The sequence below is a fragment of the Python bivittatus genome, unplaced genomic scaffold, assembly GCF_059951505.1.
Source record: "Python bivittatus isolate LINGU-HERP-01145 unplaced genomic scaffold, Pbiv_v1 ctg000200_np1212, whole genome shotgun sequence".
Taxonomy (NCBI): Eukaryota; Metazoa; Chordata; class Lepidosauria; order Squamata; family Pythonidae; genus Python; species Python bivittatus.
The window spans coordinates 16,016,505-16,039,215 of NW_028277040.1; the positions used below are offsets into that span (position 1 = coordinate 16,016,505).

Sequence of the window (22,711 nt, forward strand, 5' to 3'; positions counted from 1 at the left end):
TGCGAATGGGATATCAAGAGTTCTGATCTAAGAACTCATGATATCTATAAGGTGAGAAAGAAAGAAAGAAAGAAAGAAAGAAAGAACGAAAGAAAGAAAGAAAGAAAGAAAGAAAGAAAGAAAGAAAGAGGGAGGGAGGGAGGGAGGGAGGGAGGGAGGACATAGAAATGTCCTTCAACATATGAACATTTATAGAAAGTGTCAGACAGCTGACACTAAAGCTGGCTCTTTAGAAAATGGTCCCACTAAAGACCTCTGCACCCCAGAAAGGCATGAAGAGAAGTTTTTTAGTGATGTTCTAATAAAGACTAATGAGAACACTGAACGTAGGAATTTTAAAAATTGTTACATCCTGGATGTGCAAATGTCCATGGGAAAATGAGTTATGCAAATCTAAAAAAGATGCTTGTGTAGGCTTGGCCTTTGGCCCTTTTTCAGGGACAGTCTCCCTCTTTCCCAAAATGTCTTAAGAGTGAGGAAGCAGGGGGACTTTTAGGAGTGTCCACACTCATGGTGGCCATGAGAGTGGAATCAAAGCTCTGCCCATTTTTTATATGCATACTTTTTTGACAACACCCTGTGGACAGCCCTGAGGACTTTGCAGAGTTTGGCTGCTGATCATCTTCCTTGCACAAAAGGAAGTTTTAACACAGACATGGAAACCAAATCTGCTTTGTCTTTTTAAAATATACATAAATGAATCAATTCAGGTTACAATCTCTAGTATGACTGGTAGATTTTATTATGGTTCTGTCAATCACTAGTTTTCTTTCTGAATGAAGATACACATTCTCTATAACACAATAGTTAAAGGTAATTAAATTAAGCTGTAGCCTTCACATATATTACAGTTGTTATTCACAATTCTAGACTGGAGCAGTATAACCAAAAGGTTATAATTATTATGAAATAGTAGTACCTGTAGCCATTAAAATGAAGTTATAGTCAGATCTATTTTTATAGTTGTCTGAAGCCCTGTGATTTTTCAGGCAATTGCAGCAAAGCAGCCATTTTAGTAAAGCTTTAGCATAATTTGTGGGATAATACCGGTAGTGTAATAATTGCTTAGCACAGGAATAAAATGCAGAGTCCATTGCTTCTACCTGTTCTACTTAGCATGCAAATTGCTACATTTGTTCACTAAAAGTATTTAGTTGATGCAGCAATTTGTCTCTATACGTATAACCTACCATCCAGTTATGGAGTAATTTTGGAGTCTTGAAGAATACCTATTTTTTAATCAGGCACCATATTTTGAGCTGAATGAGAGAAGCAGCGTTGCCCAAAACATGGGTCACTCTCATCCAGATAAAGGATATTTAATGGTCTCTTCCCCAACAGAGGTTGTAACAATCTCAGCTGCCCATTTCACAAAAGAAACATATGGAGTATGTAACTAAGGAACACAATGACAAATCAGGCCGCTGTGCTCAATAATCACAGCAGAGGGATCAAGGCTGATATATGGAAGGTCCAAGAGTTGCATTAAGGCTGAATAAAATAACTGCGGTTCTCTAATGATTGATAATTTAATAATTGATAACTTGAAAGCTTTAATGTAGACATTTGCCATTCCTTGGGCAAAGGATTGACTAATATTCGGTACCCAGAGCTGAGTTATTTAACAAGGATGAAGGCTAATTGCACCAGATTCAGAGAAGAGCAACAAAGATGGTCAGAAGTATGGAAGATAAGCTCAGGGAGAAAAGACGGAAAGAACTTAGCATGCTCATTCTAGAGAAGAGAGGACTGAGCACTTGTCATATTTGTAAAGGGTTGTTGCACAGAAGAAAATAATTCTATATTTAAGGATTTCAACTGCAGATTTTTTAAAGTAAAATCACTTTGATATCACATCAATTCAACAGTTGAATCAACTAAGTAGTGCTGGATTGCTTATCACTGGACATGTGCATCTACTGGAGATGCTCTCCTGGATTTTCCTGCATCCAACGTGTGTTGGATGTATTGTAGCAAAAGAGAGAGAGAGAGAGAGAGAGAGAGAGCGCCAAACAACTCAGAATCTAATCTAATTTTCGAGAGGAGAGCAGCTGCTGCCAGGGGTGTGCATGTGTGGCTGAAATTCCATCCCAGTCGAAGAGGCCATATGCAGAATTAAGAAAGAATGCACATTTGGGGAGGGAGAATGGAGACATCATGAGTGGAAATGTTGAAGCCACCCCGCAACCCTTTTATTTATGGCCTGGGCTATGATCAGAAGGATAAAGTTTTCCCTACTGTCTGCCCCATAATTCTATCCTAGGTGGACTGTAGGGAATAGTTTATCCTTCTGGCATAAAGTGATATTGGCCACCTTTAGCCCTCCTGTAGCAGCCACTAACCAGGCTTTTCCAAGTAAGATGGGACCCACTGCATCTCCCATAAATACTGAGGTACAGGAAGGAAATTGGTCAGTAATAACTCATCATTTTCAAATACTAGCTTACCTCTTGCATTTGTTTCATTAGAGTCATATTCTCACATAAACATCGCTACCTATAAAACAGAGGTCAACCTTCAGTTCTTTTCAGAAGTGAATGTTATGCTAGGGTCTTACTGTAGAATTTAAAGCAGACAATGATAATTTCTTAGGTAAAGAGGAATAATAGAATTTGAAACCAAATTAGGTTTAATTTTTCAGCATTTGGCTTCTCAGTCATTCTAGCACATCTCAAAAATAATTAACAGCTAAAAGAGTCATATAGCAAAATTGGTGATGAATGTGGTTTTTTTTAAAAAAACAAACACTTCTAATAGTTTAGATATTTAACTTTCATAGAAACTGAGTCATGCAAATGATATCATGAATTAAAATGGCAAAAACATCTTGTAAAAATATTGATGTTCCTAATTTAGTTTGCATGTTTTGCTCCTCTTTATTATAAAACTCACCTTAGTTTTGTACTAACTTTCTCAGAGTAATATGATTTAAAATGTTGTAGACAAATGCTCATTACCACATCAATGAAGTAAACTGAACTAAAAAATTATGTAAAAAAAATCTCACCAAAATATTCCACATTTTACTATTCAGTATGAGGTTTCTGGTTGGCTGGTTGGCTGGTTGGTTGGTTTTTGGTATACTGTAGTGGCATTGCCATGTGGCAACAGAAATATTGTGAGGAATAGAAATGAATGCAATCTCAATATGAAAATTATATTTTTGATTTTGCTTGCTAGCAGCAAGAAGTGACTATGAATCCAAGAGTTACCAGTATCTTATAGTTCATGGCATCCTTGCAACAGTTTTGTCCCTCTTTTGCAGACAATATCTAGAACTAATCTGGAAGACTGGATTCAAATCCACTTTATCTTATACACACTGGTAGTAATAGTTTACTTAACGCATATTAACTTACTTAATTTGTAAGGAAGTAATAAGTAATAACTCCATATTGTCTTCTGTGAGTGAATATGTAACCTAGTGATGGGCAATCTGTGGGTCTCCAGATTATTGTGGATTGCAACTCCCACCAGTCGTACATCAGTAGTCAGGAATTAAGGAACTTGTAGTAGAAAACATTTCATGGACACCACCTCACCTACCTTAACCTTTTAAGGTTTATGTATTAATTACACAGAAAGACACGCAGAGACACCTCCCCCCCCACTTCCCTATGTTTATACTGAAGTCTGCCTAAGCTTCTAAAGTATAATTCCCAATCCTATTAGCAAATAGGCCAGATATTTGCTTCCCTGATGAACTATAAAATACTGGAGGTAATGCACTGTTATCTCAATTAGTAAGCAAGGCGGAGGGGAGGCAGTAGATATCACCAACACCTAAACCAGCCTTCTAGTATCCTCCTTAGAATCTCCATCCTTACATTCCCTCTCTTCAAGTGCTTTTTGTTTGTTTGTTTGTGGGGGTGTCTGGGTGTGGCTCCTGCCTTCTCTGGACAACTCTAGAACTGTAATTAGTAAGTAGGGTTTTTTAAAATTATTTTTTAAAATAATGAAACCATTATGACAGAATTCCAGCCACTACTCTGCATCAAATGCAAGCACTATTTATAGTGAAATCAAGGTTTACATTCTTCTGGCTTTTCAGAAAGGTTTACATTCTCCTGCTTGAGTGGTGCAACAGGCCTGAAGCTTCTTTTATGGGGATGGGGCAGTTCACACAACCTTTTTATTAGTAATGGACTAGCCTGGTTTAGGGTTGTTTGGTTCTGACTTGGTGAAAACTGGCTCTTCCCTCAGCTGATAGTGTTCGGCCCAAACAGACAGTTATGTTGCCTCATTGCATTCTTGAATGGGGCAATCCTTACCACCACCTGGAATCAGGATGGGGCAGAAAGAACCCCCCCCCCTTCCCCAGAAATTGGCTTCTAAGGGAATGGCTCTAGTTTTTCCCCTTTTAAAACAGGGGTACCAGGCCTAAACAGATTTGGCACCTGAGGCACTAGACTACAAACCCAACATTGGAGTAATCAAGAAAAGAAAGATTTTGTTTTAATCAATGCAAGAGCTGGAGGGGGGGGCGGCAGAGAATAGTTTAATTGCCACAGGTTACATGAAGTTGAGATCTGCAGACCAAAGCTGGAATGTAAAAATCTGTAAACAGTCTCAGCAAACAGAAAAGACAGAGAGACAGAGACAGAGACAGAGAACAGATACAAAGCTAGCCAAAACTAGGCATGCAGCACTGAACAGAAATAAAAACAAACCCTCACACAACTGTTCCCCGCCAACTTTACCTTCCTGGTTTGCATTCTCCCAGGGCTCTCTAGGCTTTGTGCCTGAGTCCTCTGGCCCAGCCACAAGAGGCATATTCTTGCAGGGCTCCAGGCAAGATACCCTTGAAATTAAAAAAAAAGTATCACTTCTTCTACTCCCTCCCAGCCTCTCATCAAAGCAAAGAGTGGCTTTGACTTTAGAATTCTTGAACATCCTCCAGTTAGCCACCAGGCTACTCAAAATTAAGTGGATTCTCCTTACCCTGTTGCAGACATATTGGTTATACAATTGCATCATCTTTTCCCAATTTTGGCCACTCTTGCTTCTTGCAATAGCAAATTCCAAAACTTAAAGAACCACTGTCTGAGGGATAAATCTCCAAGCACACAACTTTGTGCGATGAAAAATGGAGGGAAAGCTTCTCGGTATCCCATTTCTTTATACCATACATGATTTAGGCCATTCTTTTATACCTTATCTCTTGAGGGTTGAACCTTGGCACTGGAAAATAAGTTCAGAAGACTGAAGGTTGGGAAATACTTTCTAAAGGCTTCTCCTGATTAGGCCTGGCTCAGATTAAATTTTGTGCTTTCACATTACCAGGCCCAGCACACTGTCGTTTGAGAACAATAACCTTCCCAGATTTTTTTTTAAAATCTCTTTTTTAAAAGATAGATTGCAAGGAGCTTTAAAAAAGAACTCACACGAATCAGGATTCTGTTTTTGGAGAAAGCTTTCCTGTTGTCCTGCTGATGCAGCTGCTTATGTTATGTCAGATCAAATCCATCATCCGTGTTAAGCCTCATAACCCTGCATGATAATGAAAAATTACGGGGAAAACTCACGGAGGTGCAGCACACCACAGGGTGACGTCTCAGTAAGAGAACGTGAAGGTAGGCAGTTAGATCCTTAGGCCTTTGCAGGAAGCAAACACAGGCCGTTCTCATGCGTGGAAGCTTTTACTCAGCGTGAAGACGAACATATTCCAGTAGGCGTTGGCTTCTGAACTCTTTGCAGGTAATTAATCTTTTTGCTGCCTGAGGTTTCTGAGAGCCGCTGCCATTAGTGTGAATGTCACACAGCTTTGTGTCAGGAAATTCCCATCTCCTCTATAACTGCTGCCTATGTGCAGCATCTTTGTATATAGATATGTGTCATATATGCATATGTGTATGAGAAAGAGAAATCGATTCCTAAGAAGAATTTGATAAAAGAAAGCAATGAGCCTTCCTGGAGTTGTTACTATTTTCCCCTTCAAGTCGTATCACAGCTTACATTTAGCCCCTGAATTGTTTTCTGAGGAAATGTGTCAGCTGCACTCTCTCCATTTTTTCTTTCAGTAGCCCCACACCTTTCCCTCTTCATGCGTAGATATTTACGCCTTGCCCTATAACAGGGGTCCAGCAAGGCCAAGAACTATTTCTTCAGTTTCCCTATCTATGCTATTTTGTGTTAGAAAGAAAAGCCTTGCACACACCTCTGGCAATTATTCAACTTGATGGAAGCATGTTTTCCATCTTTGCTAATTTTTCAAAGAAGAAATGCCTTTGGTGAAAGATACTGGGTGGAGTATGGATGTTTTTGCTAATGTTAGTTTTGAGGTGGCTGAGGAGAATACATATATGGGCGCTGCCTGTCATACTACAAGTATGTATCTTCCAAGCAATCTGCAGCATACAAGTGCCCATTCCTAACCATGGGAAAAGCCTAAAGTGACTTTAGGCTAAGGCTGAGTAGGCACTGGCCTAGGGACGTCAAATTTTAGGGGGCACCAAAATTGAAAAGACTTCCCAAAAACACAATAAAAAAGTGAAAAGCAATAATGGCACGCTCTGTGAGCCAGTACGCCCGCTTGAGGGTTACATATAATTCTGCAGAATTGTTGCCGTATGATAACAATGCTGATGTAATTAAAATTATTTACTATATAAATAGGGTGAAAATGTCTGAGAAAATTAAAAAAAAATTGTCTGGGGCTGGAAATCATAAGTGTAAAGCTCAAAAACCTGAATTAAAAAAGAAAGAAGAGGGCACCTTTTTGAAATTCTTAACAAAATTGAAAGATGAGCCAAACCACCGGGGGTGCCAGAATATGATTTTGTCTAGGCCACCAAAATGGCTAGAGCAAACCCTGATCATGTGGATGCCGAAATGATGAAATATGCCTGGTGACCTTACAATGCCTGATGACACTGTATACAATTACATAAGGGGTGGAGTGTTACCATGATATCATGATGCGCATGTCATCTCTTGCCCCTTTCACCTCCCTCCCCATGGAGACACCTGCTGCAGCCTTCTGGATTTCAGTTAAATCCCAGGGTATGACTTTATGTGGGAATGCTTCTCATGAGGTTTCTTCAGGTTGAGAAATGTGCACTGATAGGGCGGTTGTAGAGCAACAGAGAAAAGAAGGAAGGAAAACATCAGGAACCCTCTGCCACTTAGCAAGAGGGAAGCTAAAGAAATTCTGAATCTGAAGTGAACGTTGCCAAAAGACAGAGGGCCCTTAAGGGGCAACACTGAGAGATTTCTCCTGCCTCTTGCCCCTTTTTCTTCATAAAGCTAATTTCCACTAGACATTGGAAGGCGGGCAAATTAAGGACATTTAGCTGAAGAGGAAATTGAAGGCAGGGATCTGTCTTAAGCAGGCAGGGGGGCCCTAGTGGTAAGCAAGTTCTCTCTTTGTACAGGTGAGCCTGTCTGTACCGTGATGAAACCATCTGCTCTACTTCTTCTGAGGACTCTTGGAAAAGAGAAATATCCATCATTTGCATGAGGAAGAAACCTGATAGAGCCAAGGAAGGAGATGGCAATGTATGAGTCACACTTGTGACATGGCGGATGAGACATATGTAGCGTACTGGACAGTAGAAAGGCAGCAAAGACAATTCTGCTTCTTACTGCACTGAGAAATTAAATCCCATTCTATCTTAGGGCATGGAGAGGGAAAACCCCACTGATATTTGCTTGCAGATCACATCCTTCAGAGGCCATTCTGTTACCTAATTCTACCAGCAAAATGGCTGCAGTGTTTCTAAACAGGCATTGGGAAAATCTCCCTGGGCTTAGACTTCATTTTTGAAGTGAAACCATTGCAACCTAAGCAGATGGAGACTTGAATTACTAAATTAAAAGATCTGTTTTTTGTAATTTGCTGAAGAGGGAAGAAGGAGGCAACAGAGTATGCAGGAAAGAAGGCATGATGGCTTGGTACTCTAATGACTGAAAGGTTGGAATTTGCCCCCTGAAATATAATTGTATTAAATTCTTCCTCAAAAGAGAAAAGTAGCCTTTGTTTCATGTAGTCTGTATACAATATGCCTGTCATTATCTTGTTTTTTGATTTGTTTTTTTGCAAGCATAGTTTGGAGAACATGCTATAAGAAAACATTTAGTGAGAGGAAAATATAGTATCATGTTGCAGAAGAAAATGCAATTTTTTTTCCAGAAAATTTTTGAAACCAAGATTGGACTGATATAGTTCCTGTGGTGTAACATAAAGCATAGTTGGTAAAAACTATTATAATCATTGTGGCCTTTTTTGCCACAATCATTGTGAAAATTACTGACAACCAATACTTTGGATTTCATACCCCAAAAATGTTCTGGAATGTGGAGGGAGTGCAAATATACATGTTTCTTTTCCTGGGATCACATAGCAGATGCAGAAAACAACTCTGCAGTTATGGGGAAAAAATGCACTGCTTTCAAGAGTAACACAAAAGTGCTATATTTGTGCTTCTGTGAGCTCTGAAGTACCTTTCAAAATTATTTATGAAGTGCTGCACGGCTCTAATAAGTATATCTTGAACCTGGTTCATAGGTAATATTTAACTTTCATTTCAAACATATACCCTTGGGGGCATGTTGGATAATTGTTTCAATTGAAAAGTAGGCCATTGGTTGAATTGCCATGTAGGCTCTTTATGTGTTATGTGATCTGTGATGATTTTTCACTGAATCATTGAATGTAAGGGATAGTAAGTACCTTAGAGATCATCTAGTCCAGCATTTCCCAACCTTGGCAAGTTTAAGACATATGGACTTCCACTCCCATAAGTCCCCAGGCAGCATGGACATTGCTAAGAATTCTATGAGTTAGAGTCTACACTCATAGACATCTTAAAGGTTAGGAAACACTGTCCAACTTCCTGCCCAATACAAGAATCTATTACTACAGAAACCTCAATGGATGGCCATCCAGCCCCTATTGAACCATCTCTAGTGAAGGAAAGTACCTCACCTCTTGAGACAGTCCCTTCCATTGATGAGCAGCTTTTACCATTAGGAAATTTTCCTGTTGTTCAGCCAAAATCTACTTGTAATTTAAACCCTCTGTTTCTCATCCTGTCTTATAGAACAATTCTGCCTCATCCTCTCTACATGACATGTCTTCAGATAATCACAGCTATCATGACTCCCTGAAGTTTTCTCCTCTCCAGGTTAAACATACTCAATGTTTCCAACTGTTCTTCATATGTTTTTCTTTTAAGGACCATTATCAACTTGGTTGTCCTTTGGACAGTTTGTCAACATTCTGCCAAATATGTGGTGCCCAAGATTAGATGCAATATACTAGGTGTGCTGTGGCCAATACAGTATAGGAAGGATGAATGACCTCTTGATCACTTTACTTCTGTTGATGCAAGCTAACATTATTTCTTCTTCTTCTTCTTCTTCTTCTTCTTCTTCTTCTTCTTCTTCTTCTTCTTCTTCTTCTTCTTCTTCTTCTTCCTCCTCCTCCTCCTCCTCCTGCTGCTGCTGCTGCTGCTGCTGCTGCTGCTGCTGCTGCTGCTGCTTTATCACACTCTTGGCTCATGTGTAGCTTATGATTCACCAAGAAATACAGATCTTTCATATATACTGTTACACAGTATGTTTTCCTCCCTGCATCCTATACTCATGCCTTTGATTTTTCCTACTCAAGTGTAGGACTATGCATTTCTCCCCACTGAACTTCATCTTGCTGGTTTCTACCCATTCTTCCAGTGTATCAACATCCTCCTGAATTTTGATATTGCCCTCTAAGGTGTTTGCTATCCCCCAACATCTTTTTGATGTCTGCAAATTTGATAATCATATTTTCTAACCTCTCACCCAAGTGAGAGAGAGAGAGAGAGAATAGTGCAAGGTCTAGAATGGAACCCTGTAGTATGCCACTTGCCACTTCCCTCAAGCTTGATGTGGACATATGAATGTAATATGCGTTGGGTATGATTTTTCATCAAGCACTGTTGCCATCTAATGGCAGCATAAGTACAGCCCACAGTTTCTCATCAACTCTACCAGAAGCTCTTGGGAGATTTTGTCAAATGCTTTGGTGAACCCATAACTTACTGATACATTCATTACATGATTCATAGCTACATGTACATCAGTTGCTTGAGAAGTTGAGAAAATTCCTCCAACGCCTTCCAAATTCTAGGATTAAACAAACAAGCAGGCAAAAACACCAGCTCTGCTTAGGTGATTGCCATAGTCTTTATGGTTTTCCATCAACCATGACTTTGGTCCTAAAAAAACAATAAGTATGCCCCCAGCTATCAAAGATAACCTGCCCTCAAATTCAGATTTAGAGATCTGAACAGATTTTTTATTGAAATTAAGAGAAATTATTCATAAAATCTTATGTGCAAGTTTTTCTCCATAGTGGTTTCTTTACCTAGATTTGTATCATACAGCACTGATTCAGGAGGATTTGAAATACAGAAGATAGAACATTCTACTGCTGTTCAAAGAACAGATGAACTATGTAGGCTTGTAAAAAATCTTTGGTCGTAGAAAGTAAAAAAAAATAGAAATCTTTGATAGTAGGCCAGGTAAAAGCCCCGTTTGTGTTCAGGTTTTCTCGACTGGATTATGTTGGTGATGTATAAGCTATGTACCAAGTAGAAAATGTCTTTGAAATTTCAGCACTGAAGACTTGAACAAAAAATCATATCATTCATACAGCAGTACAATTTTATTTGTTTTACAAATAAAAATACAAAAAAGATCTAGGCCTTATTTGTTAATATAAATCCTAAGAAACTCGAAATATGTCACTAGCTGACAAACCAGAGAGGATTAAATCTTTAAAAAGGGCCAAAAGAAAAAAAGAGACTGAAAGCTATCAGAAAAACATGTTTAAGCATCTAATTGCTGTATTACATAAATCCAGAATGCTCTACAAAATGTTTATATACATATTGTATAGCAAGTCACATTAATTTCTTATGCAATTAATGACATTTTATATACAACCTGCTTTATAAAAACTGTCTCTAAAGTTGATAGAAAATAGTTGAAATAATATGATAAAACTCTATAGTAGGGGGACATATATTAGATATGTTGGATGTTATCATATATACAGGTATTGGAGAAAATAGACAGCAGTGGAAACAGCATGGATATATTTCAAATGTTATTTAAATTAGTATGCTAGTAGGTCACAACCAAGGTTTTAATTATACTCTGTTGGATTAATCTGTTTTGGATGTATTCACTTTGGAGTTGGAACACCAAATATCCAAATGGGGAAAATAAGGATGTACCAGGTATTTTTAATGCTGTCTATGCTACAGGTGACAAGTGTCACTGAATCTTGAAGTATCTGTTTACCTGGAGAAGCCAGGTAAAGCCAGGCAGAGGTTAGCTGGCAAGAGTGGTGACAGAGTGAATTAACAAGATTATGGTAACCTAGAGTCTCAGGGAAAATATCTGACATTTCTAATTATATATGTATATGGTGTATTATGGTTGGTCACAGTCAGCTAGATGTTTAGACTGGATTTGGCATTTTTATTCACCTATCAAGTCCTTCCCAAGGACCTCGGATAGGCAGATGTTGTTTGATGGTTTATTATTATTATTATTATTATTATTATTATTATTATTATTATTATTATTGATGTAAATGGAAGTATGCCTCTGGATTTTGGTTCAGGAACAAAATTGGCCCTGGTAGAAAAAACATGAGAAATACTGGAATAAACAATAGGTAACAGATTAAATCCATCAGTTACGATTTTTTTTAAAAAAAACAACTACCCACCAAGGAAGATATTTCAATGGGCCACTCACTGTTTTCATTAGATTTCTGCTTTATGAAAGACAAGGAGACTTTATGCCACTCCATTTCTGTCTGAAAGCAGGGAAACCACTTGACCTCAAAAATTGTGAAGGAGGACCCCAAGCCTAACATATTTTCTTTCTAGAGTGTCTTGCAGGCCAGCCATTTTACCCCTTAGGAAAAAGGGAAGGAAGGCAAAACAGAGCTCCTTTAACATCTTTATGTATTTGACAGTATCTAGATCTGTAATAAGTAGAGAGACACTTACAAAAAAGGTGAAAAACACAAATGGCTGTTAAGACAGTAGCGTATTTGTAGGATGACGTCCTGAAATGATATCCTTTTTGTAGTCTGCCAAATCATGCACAGAGATACCACCTCTGTATAACTTGTGGATTTTATTATTGTTTTTCTATTATTATTTTTTTAAATTCATGTCAGCTTTCTATGGCACTGATTTCCATTTTTCTTTTTAAGTTTTGACTTCCTTTTCTTTGGAATGACTTTCTTTTCTTTCTATTATTGTATAGAGTGCCAGATTGTGAGTGGGACAGCTGATACATTTTTAAAATAAATATAATAAATAAATATGGGCAAGGGTGGGCAAGGATATTGTTCAATCTGCCTTTGAACTTATACAACTGACCCTTTCTAAATGAAAAAAAGCTTCCTTCTAGGCCAGCTTAAATCCATGAAATGCAAGGCAGTTTATGTCAAGAAATGTCTACTATTTTAGCAGATTTTTTCAAATTGCCATATTTGCATGAATCCTCAGCAAAACATTACCAATACAACTGGAGACCAGCTAGATCACACTTAATAGTAAATTGTGTTATGATGTGCTTGTTGTTGGATTAATGTAACTTTTGGATCTAATATATTGTGGCCTAACATCAAGTGGAAAACAGGCCACTATGGATTGGTAAAAGATTCATTGTTAAAAAGTGGCTTGTGCATTAATGTGAATGACATTTCATCTCAGAAAGACATAGTCAATTTTCAGGTACAGTAATAGTAGTAAATAGTGAGAGGAAGTGACATTTATTCTACTATTTGCAAAGTGTCACATTGCTATAGCTTTACCAAAGATATTCCTACAACATCACATCTACAGAATTTTCTTTACTGTTTTCAGCAAGACTTCTCCAATACTATGCCCTCCATATTTTTGGATTACAAATTCCATAATCCTCCACTTTGAGACTGATGGGAATCAAAGTGTAAGGTATCTTAGGGTACCACAATGGAGAAACTTAGCTCATAAAATTGGGAAAACAGCAAGACAAATATAATCCAAAAGTTATCTTCGATGTAGTGGCTATCTGCAGTGGAGGTCAAAAAGATCAAGATGGTGGCCACTGTGGCACAATTGAACTCTTGCCCCTTTAATGTGCATTAACATATAAAAGAGGCATGGCTTTGATCGTGTTGCTGCAACCATCTTGACTTTTTTGCTCCCCCCCTCCCCAACACCACTGCTTTGGTGGCCCAGTAAATCTATTTTTGTCTGACTGTGGCTGCTAATAATGCTTGGGTTCTCAAACATATCAGACCATGATAGGTAGGGAATTTGGTTTATGCTGTCTAGTGAATTTCCAATTGTTTAGACCTTCTGTAGTCACCAATAACTGTACATAAGCCTTTAGCTAGATGTATTTGATTTTAGGCTTATGCTATTAATTCTTTCCACCTTGCATAATGTGGCAGTTTGTGACAAATTAAAAGCTACCTAAGGAGGGGATTCTGATTCTAGCAAAATACAAAACAAAACTTTGTTCAAACTCTTATTTTATACTACATGTTGTCTGAGTAATTACAAACCTCTTAAATATTTGTGGAATAGTCAGATTACTCTTTTCCAAGGTCAAGGAGTTAAAAAATTATATTTTTCATTTTCATTTGGGTGGAACATATTAACTTTTCAATCAGTTGCCCATATTGCTGTTTTGGGAACAAGTAGCAATTTAACAAAATCTATAATCTCATTTAGTTTATCATTGCAATCCAAAGATTAATTAATTCTATGGACCCAGGAGATTTAAAGAAAAAGAAGCTTTGAAAAAAACAAAACAAAACCAAAGCTTGCTAAACTTCTCTAAAGCTTGGCAGCATAATTCTGAGTAAAAATACTTAAAAATATGGAAACTGACAGTAGAATTCCAGCATAGCTGATATTCTTGTAATTGGGTGCTTCTTCAAAGTTGGTTTCAAGCTGAATTTGTATTCCCACTTACCTAGAAGTAAGTCCACTGGACTTATGTTTGCAGGTTTAGGGTCATCCATGCAGCCCCCTTGACCTGGTTCTAAGAAGACCTATTTACCAGTTAGTGGGGGGGGGTCATCACACTAGAGCTTCTACCTTGGAGCCAGCCTGCCACTGAGGCAAACTGAAGCTGGATGAAAACAGTCCAGGCAGAAATTTGGTTTTCCAGTGGATTTTTCTGTGGGGGGGAGGGGTTTTGTTTTTGGCAAGGATTTGCAAGGGGGACAAGCATGAGGGTAATCAGCAACCTTCAGGGCTCCAATTGGCCACTCCAAGATCAACCCTTCCTTCTTCCCACACAGTGCCCTGCCTCTATGGCCATTTCTCCTTTGGCTGCCAGAGAGAGTAGAATCTTGCCTGGCAACTAAAGTTTTCTTTTTGCTTTGATAGGAATCCCAACCATGTTGGAAGTATTCCATGAATGTAATATTCCTACTATTAACTTCTACTTCTTCCTACTACAGCGATCCCTGCCCTTACCGCTGCATTCCATGACGGGAAACAGCAAGGGACTCCCACCTGGGGCAAATAGGAAGAGAGGCAAGCAAAGAAGCCCTTCTCTTCTCCTGGTTCCTCTGACTGCAACTGCAGCAACTGCTTCCTTCCATTGTGTGAAAGTAGCAAATTTTCTGGCCTTGTTTTCAAGGCAGGACAAAAGGACCCCTGGGGTGGGCAGTGGTTTTCCACTTCTATCTCAAGGACAGGAAGATAGATAGCATAATGTTGGGGGTCTGTGGAAGAGCTCTTAGTCAGATAGGGTTACAGAGCAATCCTATCCTGATAACCAGTGTCCTGGAGGATCCAAACCCATGGTAGTATAAACCCTGCAAAGTGGAAAAGAAGGAAGAGTGGATTTCCACTTCCCCTGCTTCCTGGGGGAGGGAGGGAGGATATGGATGACCTTCTAGCGAAACCATGGTTAGAACATGTATCAGCACCTTCTGAGGATCAGGTGGCTATGGATCCTGAAAATCCATATGTTATCTAAGCAAATCTTCTGCACCACTCTCAAGGTGGGTACAACTCAGCCAAACTAACAAGCCAGCATAACAAATACTGGACAAGAATTGTTATATTTTTCCAGTGGCTGGGAACAAAGATTTGAATTTAGATCTTCAGCTCTGAAGGTCAGCTTCTCCCTCTGTCCCTGAAGGAAGAGATTGTATAGGATTGCAGCCTAAAGAATATCAGTAAATGAGAATATTGAAAAACCCATTTGAAAATTAAACACAGTACTTTGGTTTATCATATTATTTACTGACAAACTATTTAATCAACTATTTTAATATCTAGTTTGGGCCCAATTGCACATTCTTTTGGCTGTTGGCCAAAGATTTGCTGAAAGCCACCAGGCTTCCCCCAGCCCCAACTTTTGGGACCCAGAGGCCAAACTGAAATCTGAAAAGGTGAATACTTCTGGTCTACCTCTTTTGTTCTCAGTTCCACCACCACCACCACATTTGGACGGGAATTGAGAAAACTAAGAAACCTGCGATGTCATATCCTAACCGGCAAGGCAAACAAGTATGTGTTGAACAGTAGCAATGCAAAGGTCCTGTTAGCTTTTGTGTTTTAACTTTTTGATTATGACTGTGTCATTTTCTCTTTAGTTGATTAGTCATTCCAAGCACCACATGAAGTGAATAAATGTAGTATAAACAAAGTGAGAGGAATACTAGAGACAAAACAAGAGCTGATCTGTTTTGAATATATGAGTGGCAGTGTGAGCCTAAGAAAAATCCAGATTAAAAAAAGGTCTAAGTTGTGATACAATGTTGTAAAGGATGTGTCTATTTAAGGAGCAGTGTCAAGTATAAGGATGCTACTGTTCTTGCAATAGTACTCCTGAATGCAGAGGTAAGGGCTGGTTCTTACACACGTTTGATTTCTCCATGCTTCCCTATTGTACAGGTGCTGGCGGCTCAGGGTCTATGTTTAAAAAGAACGCTAATAAAAAGTATTGTGTCTGTGATCCAGAGGCTTTGGAGCTCAACTCTCATCAGTTCCAGTCAGCACCACCAGTGGCAATGGACTGTGCCTGTAGTCGCTCAGATTGGGGCTAGATCTCTCACCGAGTTTTCCTTTGGAAAGAGAGTGCAGAATAAGTACAACTGCAAGCAAAGAACCAAATAACAAAAGAATTTTCCATGAACCATTTCTTCTTCTCTTTCTACAACAATAATTATACTGGTGCCCATGGATGCTTGCACAGGGGGATGGGAGACAAATGACACGCTTGTGATGACATCACGCAAATACCATGGCTTACATATTTGCGTCAGATGTTGTGGCACAGATACAATGGTGCCCTTTCTGTGATTATATTACCTGTTGTCATTTTGATGTCACTGTAGCTTGTTCCAAATGCTGCCACCACCACCCTATTCAATTTTCTCCTCTCTACTCAAAATCTATTGAGAGTAATTTGATATTACCTACTCACTTGTTCTTTTTTGGATAACTCCTTTCATCTGCCTAAATAATTTCTGCCCATAAATCTGATTTAAAACAGAAACAGATTTCATACCTACCAAATGGAAAGCCCATCTTAACCAATGTTGAACAGCTAAGTAGGGTTGGAACAAGTGAGTATTTGGATGGGAGAGCCCAAAAAATATAGGCTAGACAGAGAAATAATAATAATTAAAAAATCTTAGACAAAAAAGCAAAGACAAACTACTTTTGTATTATTACCAAGAAAACTGTAGTTACCAGAGAACAGGCACAACTTAAGACTTTATATATTTAAACCGAAAGCCAATTATCTGTCTTGTGAGTTTTCTACCCACCACTATGATCTTTAGGAATATACAGCCAGCACTTGCTGTCAAGATTACAGTTCATTCTGTTTCTTATTGGCAGGAAAAAATAATATAGTGATTCGCTGGCAAATATTTCTAATTGATTAAGGTGGGATAACTGACCTTTTCAGAACCCCCATGATGAACCAGTCTCTGTTATCTGTACAACTGGTGTGGAGTGCATTGATGGAACAGTAATTAGGAATAAGTTTAGCTATTTTCAACATAGGTATGGACAATACCGAATCGACAGCAGTTCCCTTGGCTGTAACAGGCTGCTTGTGGTGGGCAGAATAAATCATAGGGAGGCTATATTGGATTACCCAATTTCTCACTCTGGCTTGGGGTTTTTTAAAACAACCACATAGAAAAGGAGTTAGAGAAACCAGAGGGGTAACAACTTGGCTAGAGCTAGATTTTGGAATAGTTCTGTGTGCCCATATGCTGGTTGTTGACTGAAATAAAGAATCTCCTTCGTTTCTACGTTCCTGCTTTTCTCTGGATTTTTTTGTTTTTTTTAACGTTAGCCACTCAGGCATATAACACATTGGGCATTATTTGTCTCGACCCACAAAATACAATCAGATCAATTACCCTTTGTCCTCCACTCAGTAAGATTGCTCCCCTTAAGGATTTTACCTCCAAGCCTCAATGATAAATCACAGTAGGCTTAGAAATTTGATTATCCAAATCTAGGAGAGCCTACTGTTTAAACAGCAGAAAAGAACTATACGTGAAGCTAAGAGTAAATGCTTTTTTAAAAAACAAGAACAACTTTAAATTCATAACAAATGAAAATTATTGCAAGAGAAAGTTTCTCACTATATTTATGTTTATAAGGAATGTTGTACAAAACATAGTGCATCAGCTTTGTCTAAACATTACTTAGGTGCAAATACACAAATATATTTAAAAAAACAAGGTGCATACTTTACAACATAACTTACAGTACTATAAATATAGTTTATATACATGTTAACATATTTTAAATCATGATCTTCATACATACATACATTTATATCTATATCTATATAAAGACTATTCAGTGCCTTAACTTTATTATGAATCTGCACTTTACACATAAATATTTGCATTGTTAATCCAATAGCAAATCAATTCCCAGTCCAGGGGCTTTAGTAACCTTTTCATTTTAGGCTACTGGTAGAGGGATTTCTTCTGGATTTTGATCAACGGAGTTGGTGTTCCTTCAATTTAGGACTTGCCCATTCATTTAAACTGTTCAGCGGGTCCTAAAAGAGGGGCTGCAATGGAATGACAGCAGGGTGTGGGGACAAGAGGGATGGGAACAGAGTGTGTGGCAAAGGAGGAAAAGCCAGATGGCTTGAGTGGAGAACCGAAGCTGGAATGACCGGCAACTGTGGTGGACCAACCATGGTTGTGTGGCCCGTCGGGCAAAGCCTTGGCCCAACTGACAAATGAGGTAAAGGGACACGTGAAAGAGCTGGGACCTGGGAAAGAAATTGCTGGTGAGGCTGGAGGACCTTAAATGTACTTGCTGTGGCAGCCGCAGCAGCGGCTGCCGCCGCCGCATGCTGCTGAAGAACAGTGTGGTGGATCATGGTGACAGAGGTAGAACACAGAGGCTGCTGTTGCAAGGGGAGAGGCGGGAGGGCAGCACTGGAAGGTTGCAGTGCTGCTGGAGGGAAGGTCAGCTTCATCTTACTAGCTAGCATGTTTTGCTGGATGATCTGGTGGTAGGCCTCAAGCTGCAGATCCTTGAATTTGTCATGGGTTTCTGTAGGCAAGAGCAGCGCATGTTCAGGGAAGGTGAACGGGGTGAGAATCTGTTCTGTGGTTAAGAAAGCATGGCTGTTCACGTGGGTTTCCTTCAAGTGCAAAGGAGGCATACTGTTCAATATATCGGGGGCATACTTCAGCCACTCGTTAGCCGATGGGTTTCGCTTCTCTTGAGGTGTAGTCTCGGCAACTTCATCATGACACAGAAAGGCTTTAGGAGGAAGTTGGTTTGGATTTCTTTCCAAGGTGGACATTTTAAGAGAAGCCTGAATTTCAGGAACACTCACATTTTTGTGTTTTCGTCCTTCCAGCATGTCCCTGGATTTCCCTACTGCTGAAATGCTGTGTTCAGTAACAGGAGAAGAAGAAGATCTGGATTCTTCCAGACAGGGAGTAGGCTCTGAGATGGAAGAGTTTGAGCCTTGGATATTTTCTGATGAAACTAGATGTTCAGATGGTGAGTCTGTTTGACTTCTGACTGGCTGCACTTTGTTTTCTATGTTTTTTGCATAATCTGTGTTGGAATGGGAACTTGTTTGCTCTAGATTTTCTTCAGTTGATTTTCTGGGAGAATCCTCAAACTTCACAACTTCTGTTGGAGATCTGACACTGATATTCCTTCTTGGTCTCTTCTCTATAAATATATCATGAATCCTTGTTCTTTTTCTCCTTCGTTTCCGTTTAGGCTTACAAGCTACTGCTAATTTGCTTAACTGCCTGACATTCTCTTCTGAGAAACAGGTTTGTGCCGCTGAACTTTCATCTGAAGAATAAGAGTGGATATGATATCTTCGCTTTCTGTGCGATCTTTCTGGTTCATCAATGACAGAATGATAGGCTCTCTTTATGGGTTGTGCCTGATTTGTGCACTTTTTATCAGGATAATGGCTTAAATGTTTATGGTCTGGGTTACTGCATTGTCTTCTGGTAGTCCAGTTACAAAATGGTCTAGAGTAAACTGAGTTGCATCTTCCAGAATTAGATCCTGCTTTATTTGATTGTCTGTGACTGACTGGCTTGTTCTTTATCCATAGATGGTTAGAATTAATGCAACAATCCCTTTTGTCACTTGTGTTCCAAACTGTCTGAGGACTTTGGGTCCTATGGACTTGTGTGGTTATAGATATGGTCCCAGGATAATCATGATCTTCCTTCTCAGGTATTTTGGCTGTTTCCTCTAATTGCTGCAAAACTAAATCTCTTGACTGACTTTCATTTATGCCTTGTTCCAAAGTACCATGAAGCTTCTGATGTTTATCAATATCAATAAAATTATTTTGCTGTTTAGCTACCGGAGAAATTTCAGCACTGAGCTCGGTCATTTCCTCATAATGGTGATAAAATTGCTTTCTCCTCCTTTTCCTCTTCCTATTCCTATAAAACCATTTTTCGTGTGTCCTTTTGTTCCAGCCTTTGTTTTCTTGTTCATTGGCAGATTTCAGAAAGTTGTGATATTTTTCTTTTTTTCCAGTTGACTGTGAAGGATCTAAGCAAAATTCATCTTGTTTTTTCTCAAGAGCACAGCTTTCTGCTGAAGGAATCTGTGCCACAGCCGCACAATCAGTATCCACTGAAAGAGATTCATCTGGATGATTGCAGTCCAAATCCTGGCTAGATTCAGCCTTATGGGTTGAATTAGGCATATTTGACGGCTGTTTATTTTTCTCCAGGGATTCACTTGATTTTGATGACCTGAAGTCAAAACATAAAGGATTACAACTGTATGAAATAGATGGCTCTGTGTTTGTGTAAAGTAACATCTCACATGGCCACTGAAGGATGGTGTATCCATGTTTGTTAAGTACAGGAACAAATGGGTCACAAAGCCTTTTTGATGGCATTTGTTTATTAGGCAGAGCTCTCCTTTCCCCTTCAGAATTGGCTGGAATTGGCCCATCAGATATGCATTCTTTCATTTCAACTTCAGAAGCGAGTGAATCATTGCTAACATTTGGGTCATTTTCCTCTTGGATATCGTATTGTGATAAATGCTCTTCATTCACAGGTAGAACTGCACATTCATTTCCCACGTGCTCATTACCATTGCTTTCCACAGGAAGGGCTTGGCTCCCAAAAACTCGTCTGGTTAGCATTTCATCAGGTAAAGCTGAAGAATCTGTCTCAGTGCCACAGCTGTCTGATTCAACAAGCCCAGGCCCTTTTAAATGAGAAACAGGGTGTCTTAATTCTGGGGCCTGCTGTATCCCATTCCCTTCGGTGGGTGGTTCATTTGAGTCTTCTGCTGGGATTGACTCCACATTGTCAACATCATGTTTCTCCATCAGTGGAGTAATGGAACTAGGTTTCTCATCAAAACACAAGGCTATTTCTTCTGCTGATGAGACTGGAAGATTGCCAGGCCCAGGAACAAATCGGCTTCTTCGACTAACTCCATGTTCAGCTGATGTTTCATCATTATATTCATAGAAAGCAGCAGCTGATGATTCTAGTTTGATGGATGCTTTCTTTGGAAATGCAAAAGAAAAGCCTACTTTATGTCCATGGAGTCCCTGCACTTGATCTCCAAGCTTAATATCTGGTCCACTGTTAGTTGTAGTATCAGGCATCAGTGGAGCCACAGATGCAACATCACTAGCAGTCTTTGAACTGTGCAACAGTGCAAAGTTGAACTCTTGTTCCTTTTTGGTAGAGTCAATGAGAGCACACTGAGGAATTTCATTAAAATTATCTCGGACCATAACCGTGGTGGATCTGAACATAGGACCACTCCCTGGAGCACTGAAACAAAACAAAACAAAACTTTTCTATCAGTGCAAATCATATTGAATTCAAAAGCATGTGAAATGCTCAACTAACAATGCAGCAATACTGTTTTCTTTTACCATACAAATAGAATAAATAAACTTTTTCTTTTATAACCAACATAATCCTGACAGTTTAGAGGCAAAAACTATTCATATACTGACGTTCCTTGATTTCTAAAGAGTGTTGTACCCAAACTTTCCTTAGGCTTTTACAGAGTAGTTATTAGTAATTCATAACTTCTGTTACCAGAAGTTGATGCTGATTCTTCATACAGCTGAGCATTAATTCCCTTTCCACATTTCTGGACAGAGAAGCTGGTAGCAGATAAGTGGATAAGAACATAAGAGCAGCCATGGTGGATCAGGTCGAACCCATTTAGTTCAGAATTTTGTTTCTCAAAGTGACTTATTAGATGCCACTGTGGTGCTCTCAAGAAAGAAATGGAGACCTTCCCCCTCTGCCATCATTGTTCTCCTGCACTGCTATTTGGAATTAAGGTTCCCCTCAGCCCCAAAATAACACTGAGCCTTCAAGACTAATAACCCATGATGAATCTACCCTCCATGAATTTATCCAATCCCCTTTTAAATGGCTTTCACTCTGTCATGTTGCAATGATTTCCACAAATTAATTGTGTGTCCTGAAAAGAAGTGTTTCCTTTTATCTGTTTGCAGTCTCCTTCCACTCTGCTTCATCGGATCCCTAGTGTTTGGAAAGAGGGAGAAAAATGTTTCTTAAACCATTTTGTCCATGCCATGCGTGAATCTATCCAGATGAATCATCCCCCTTCTCTGTCACTGTTTTTCCAAGTGAAGGAGCCCCAAACACAGTAGCCTTTTCTTGTACAAAAAGTATTTGAGCCCTCTCTTCATTTTGGTTGCTCTTTTGTGCACTTTTCCCAATTCTATTCCCCCCCCCCACAAGAGTGATAACCAGAACCAAACAAAGTACTCCAGCTGCAAATGCACCATAGAGTTGCATAAGGGTCAGCACTTTTACTTTCAGTCCCTTTCCCAATGGTCCCAAGAATGGAATTTGCCTTTTTCACAACTGCCAGATGCTATAGTGACACTTTTATTGAGCTGTCCACTGTGACCAAAGGGGTGATTTATGCATCACTTTACACTTACTTAGACCCTTTGCCATTTGGTTGACAATTCATCCAGTTTCAGAGAGATCTTTCTGGAGGTCTTCACACTCACTGGTTTTGTACTAGTTATTGTTGATATCTTTGCATCCTACTTCTTTAGGAACCATTTTACCTAAAAAGTAGTCCCTAAATTGTATGTTGAGAGTTTGGGGCCCTGGCTTCCTCATCTAGGAGCTACACTGACTTTGATACTTAGCGTCTCAAGGTGGGACGGTGAGCATGTTTCCTCCCCTGTT

At 39.2% G+C, this 22,711-nt stretch overlaps 1 protein-coding gene across 1 annotated transcript in view; it reads right to left on the reverse strand.

The window, feature by feature from the left end:
- Positions 1 to 5,122: 5,122 nt before the first annotated feature.
- ZNF804A (zinc finger protein 804A) overlaps positions 5,123 to 22,711 on the reverse strand; it is a 70,395-nt gene continuing 52,806 nt past the window's right edge. Inside the window, exon 4 of the mRNA XM_088135820.1 lies at positions 5,123 to 21,298. Within this exon, the coding sequence (XP_087991946.1) occupies positions 18,052 to 21,298 (3,247 nt within the window). The 3' untranslated portion in view covers positions 5,123 to 18,051. The remainder of the gene's footprint in view (positions 21,299 to 22,711) is intronic.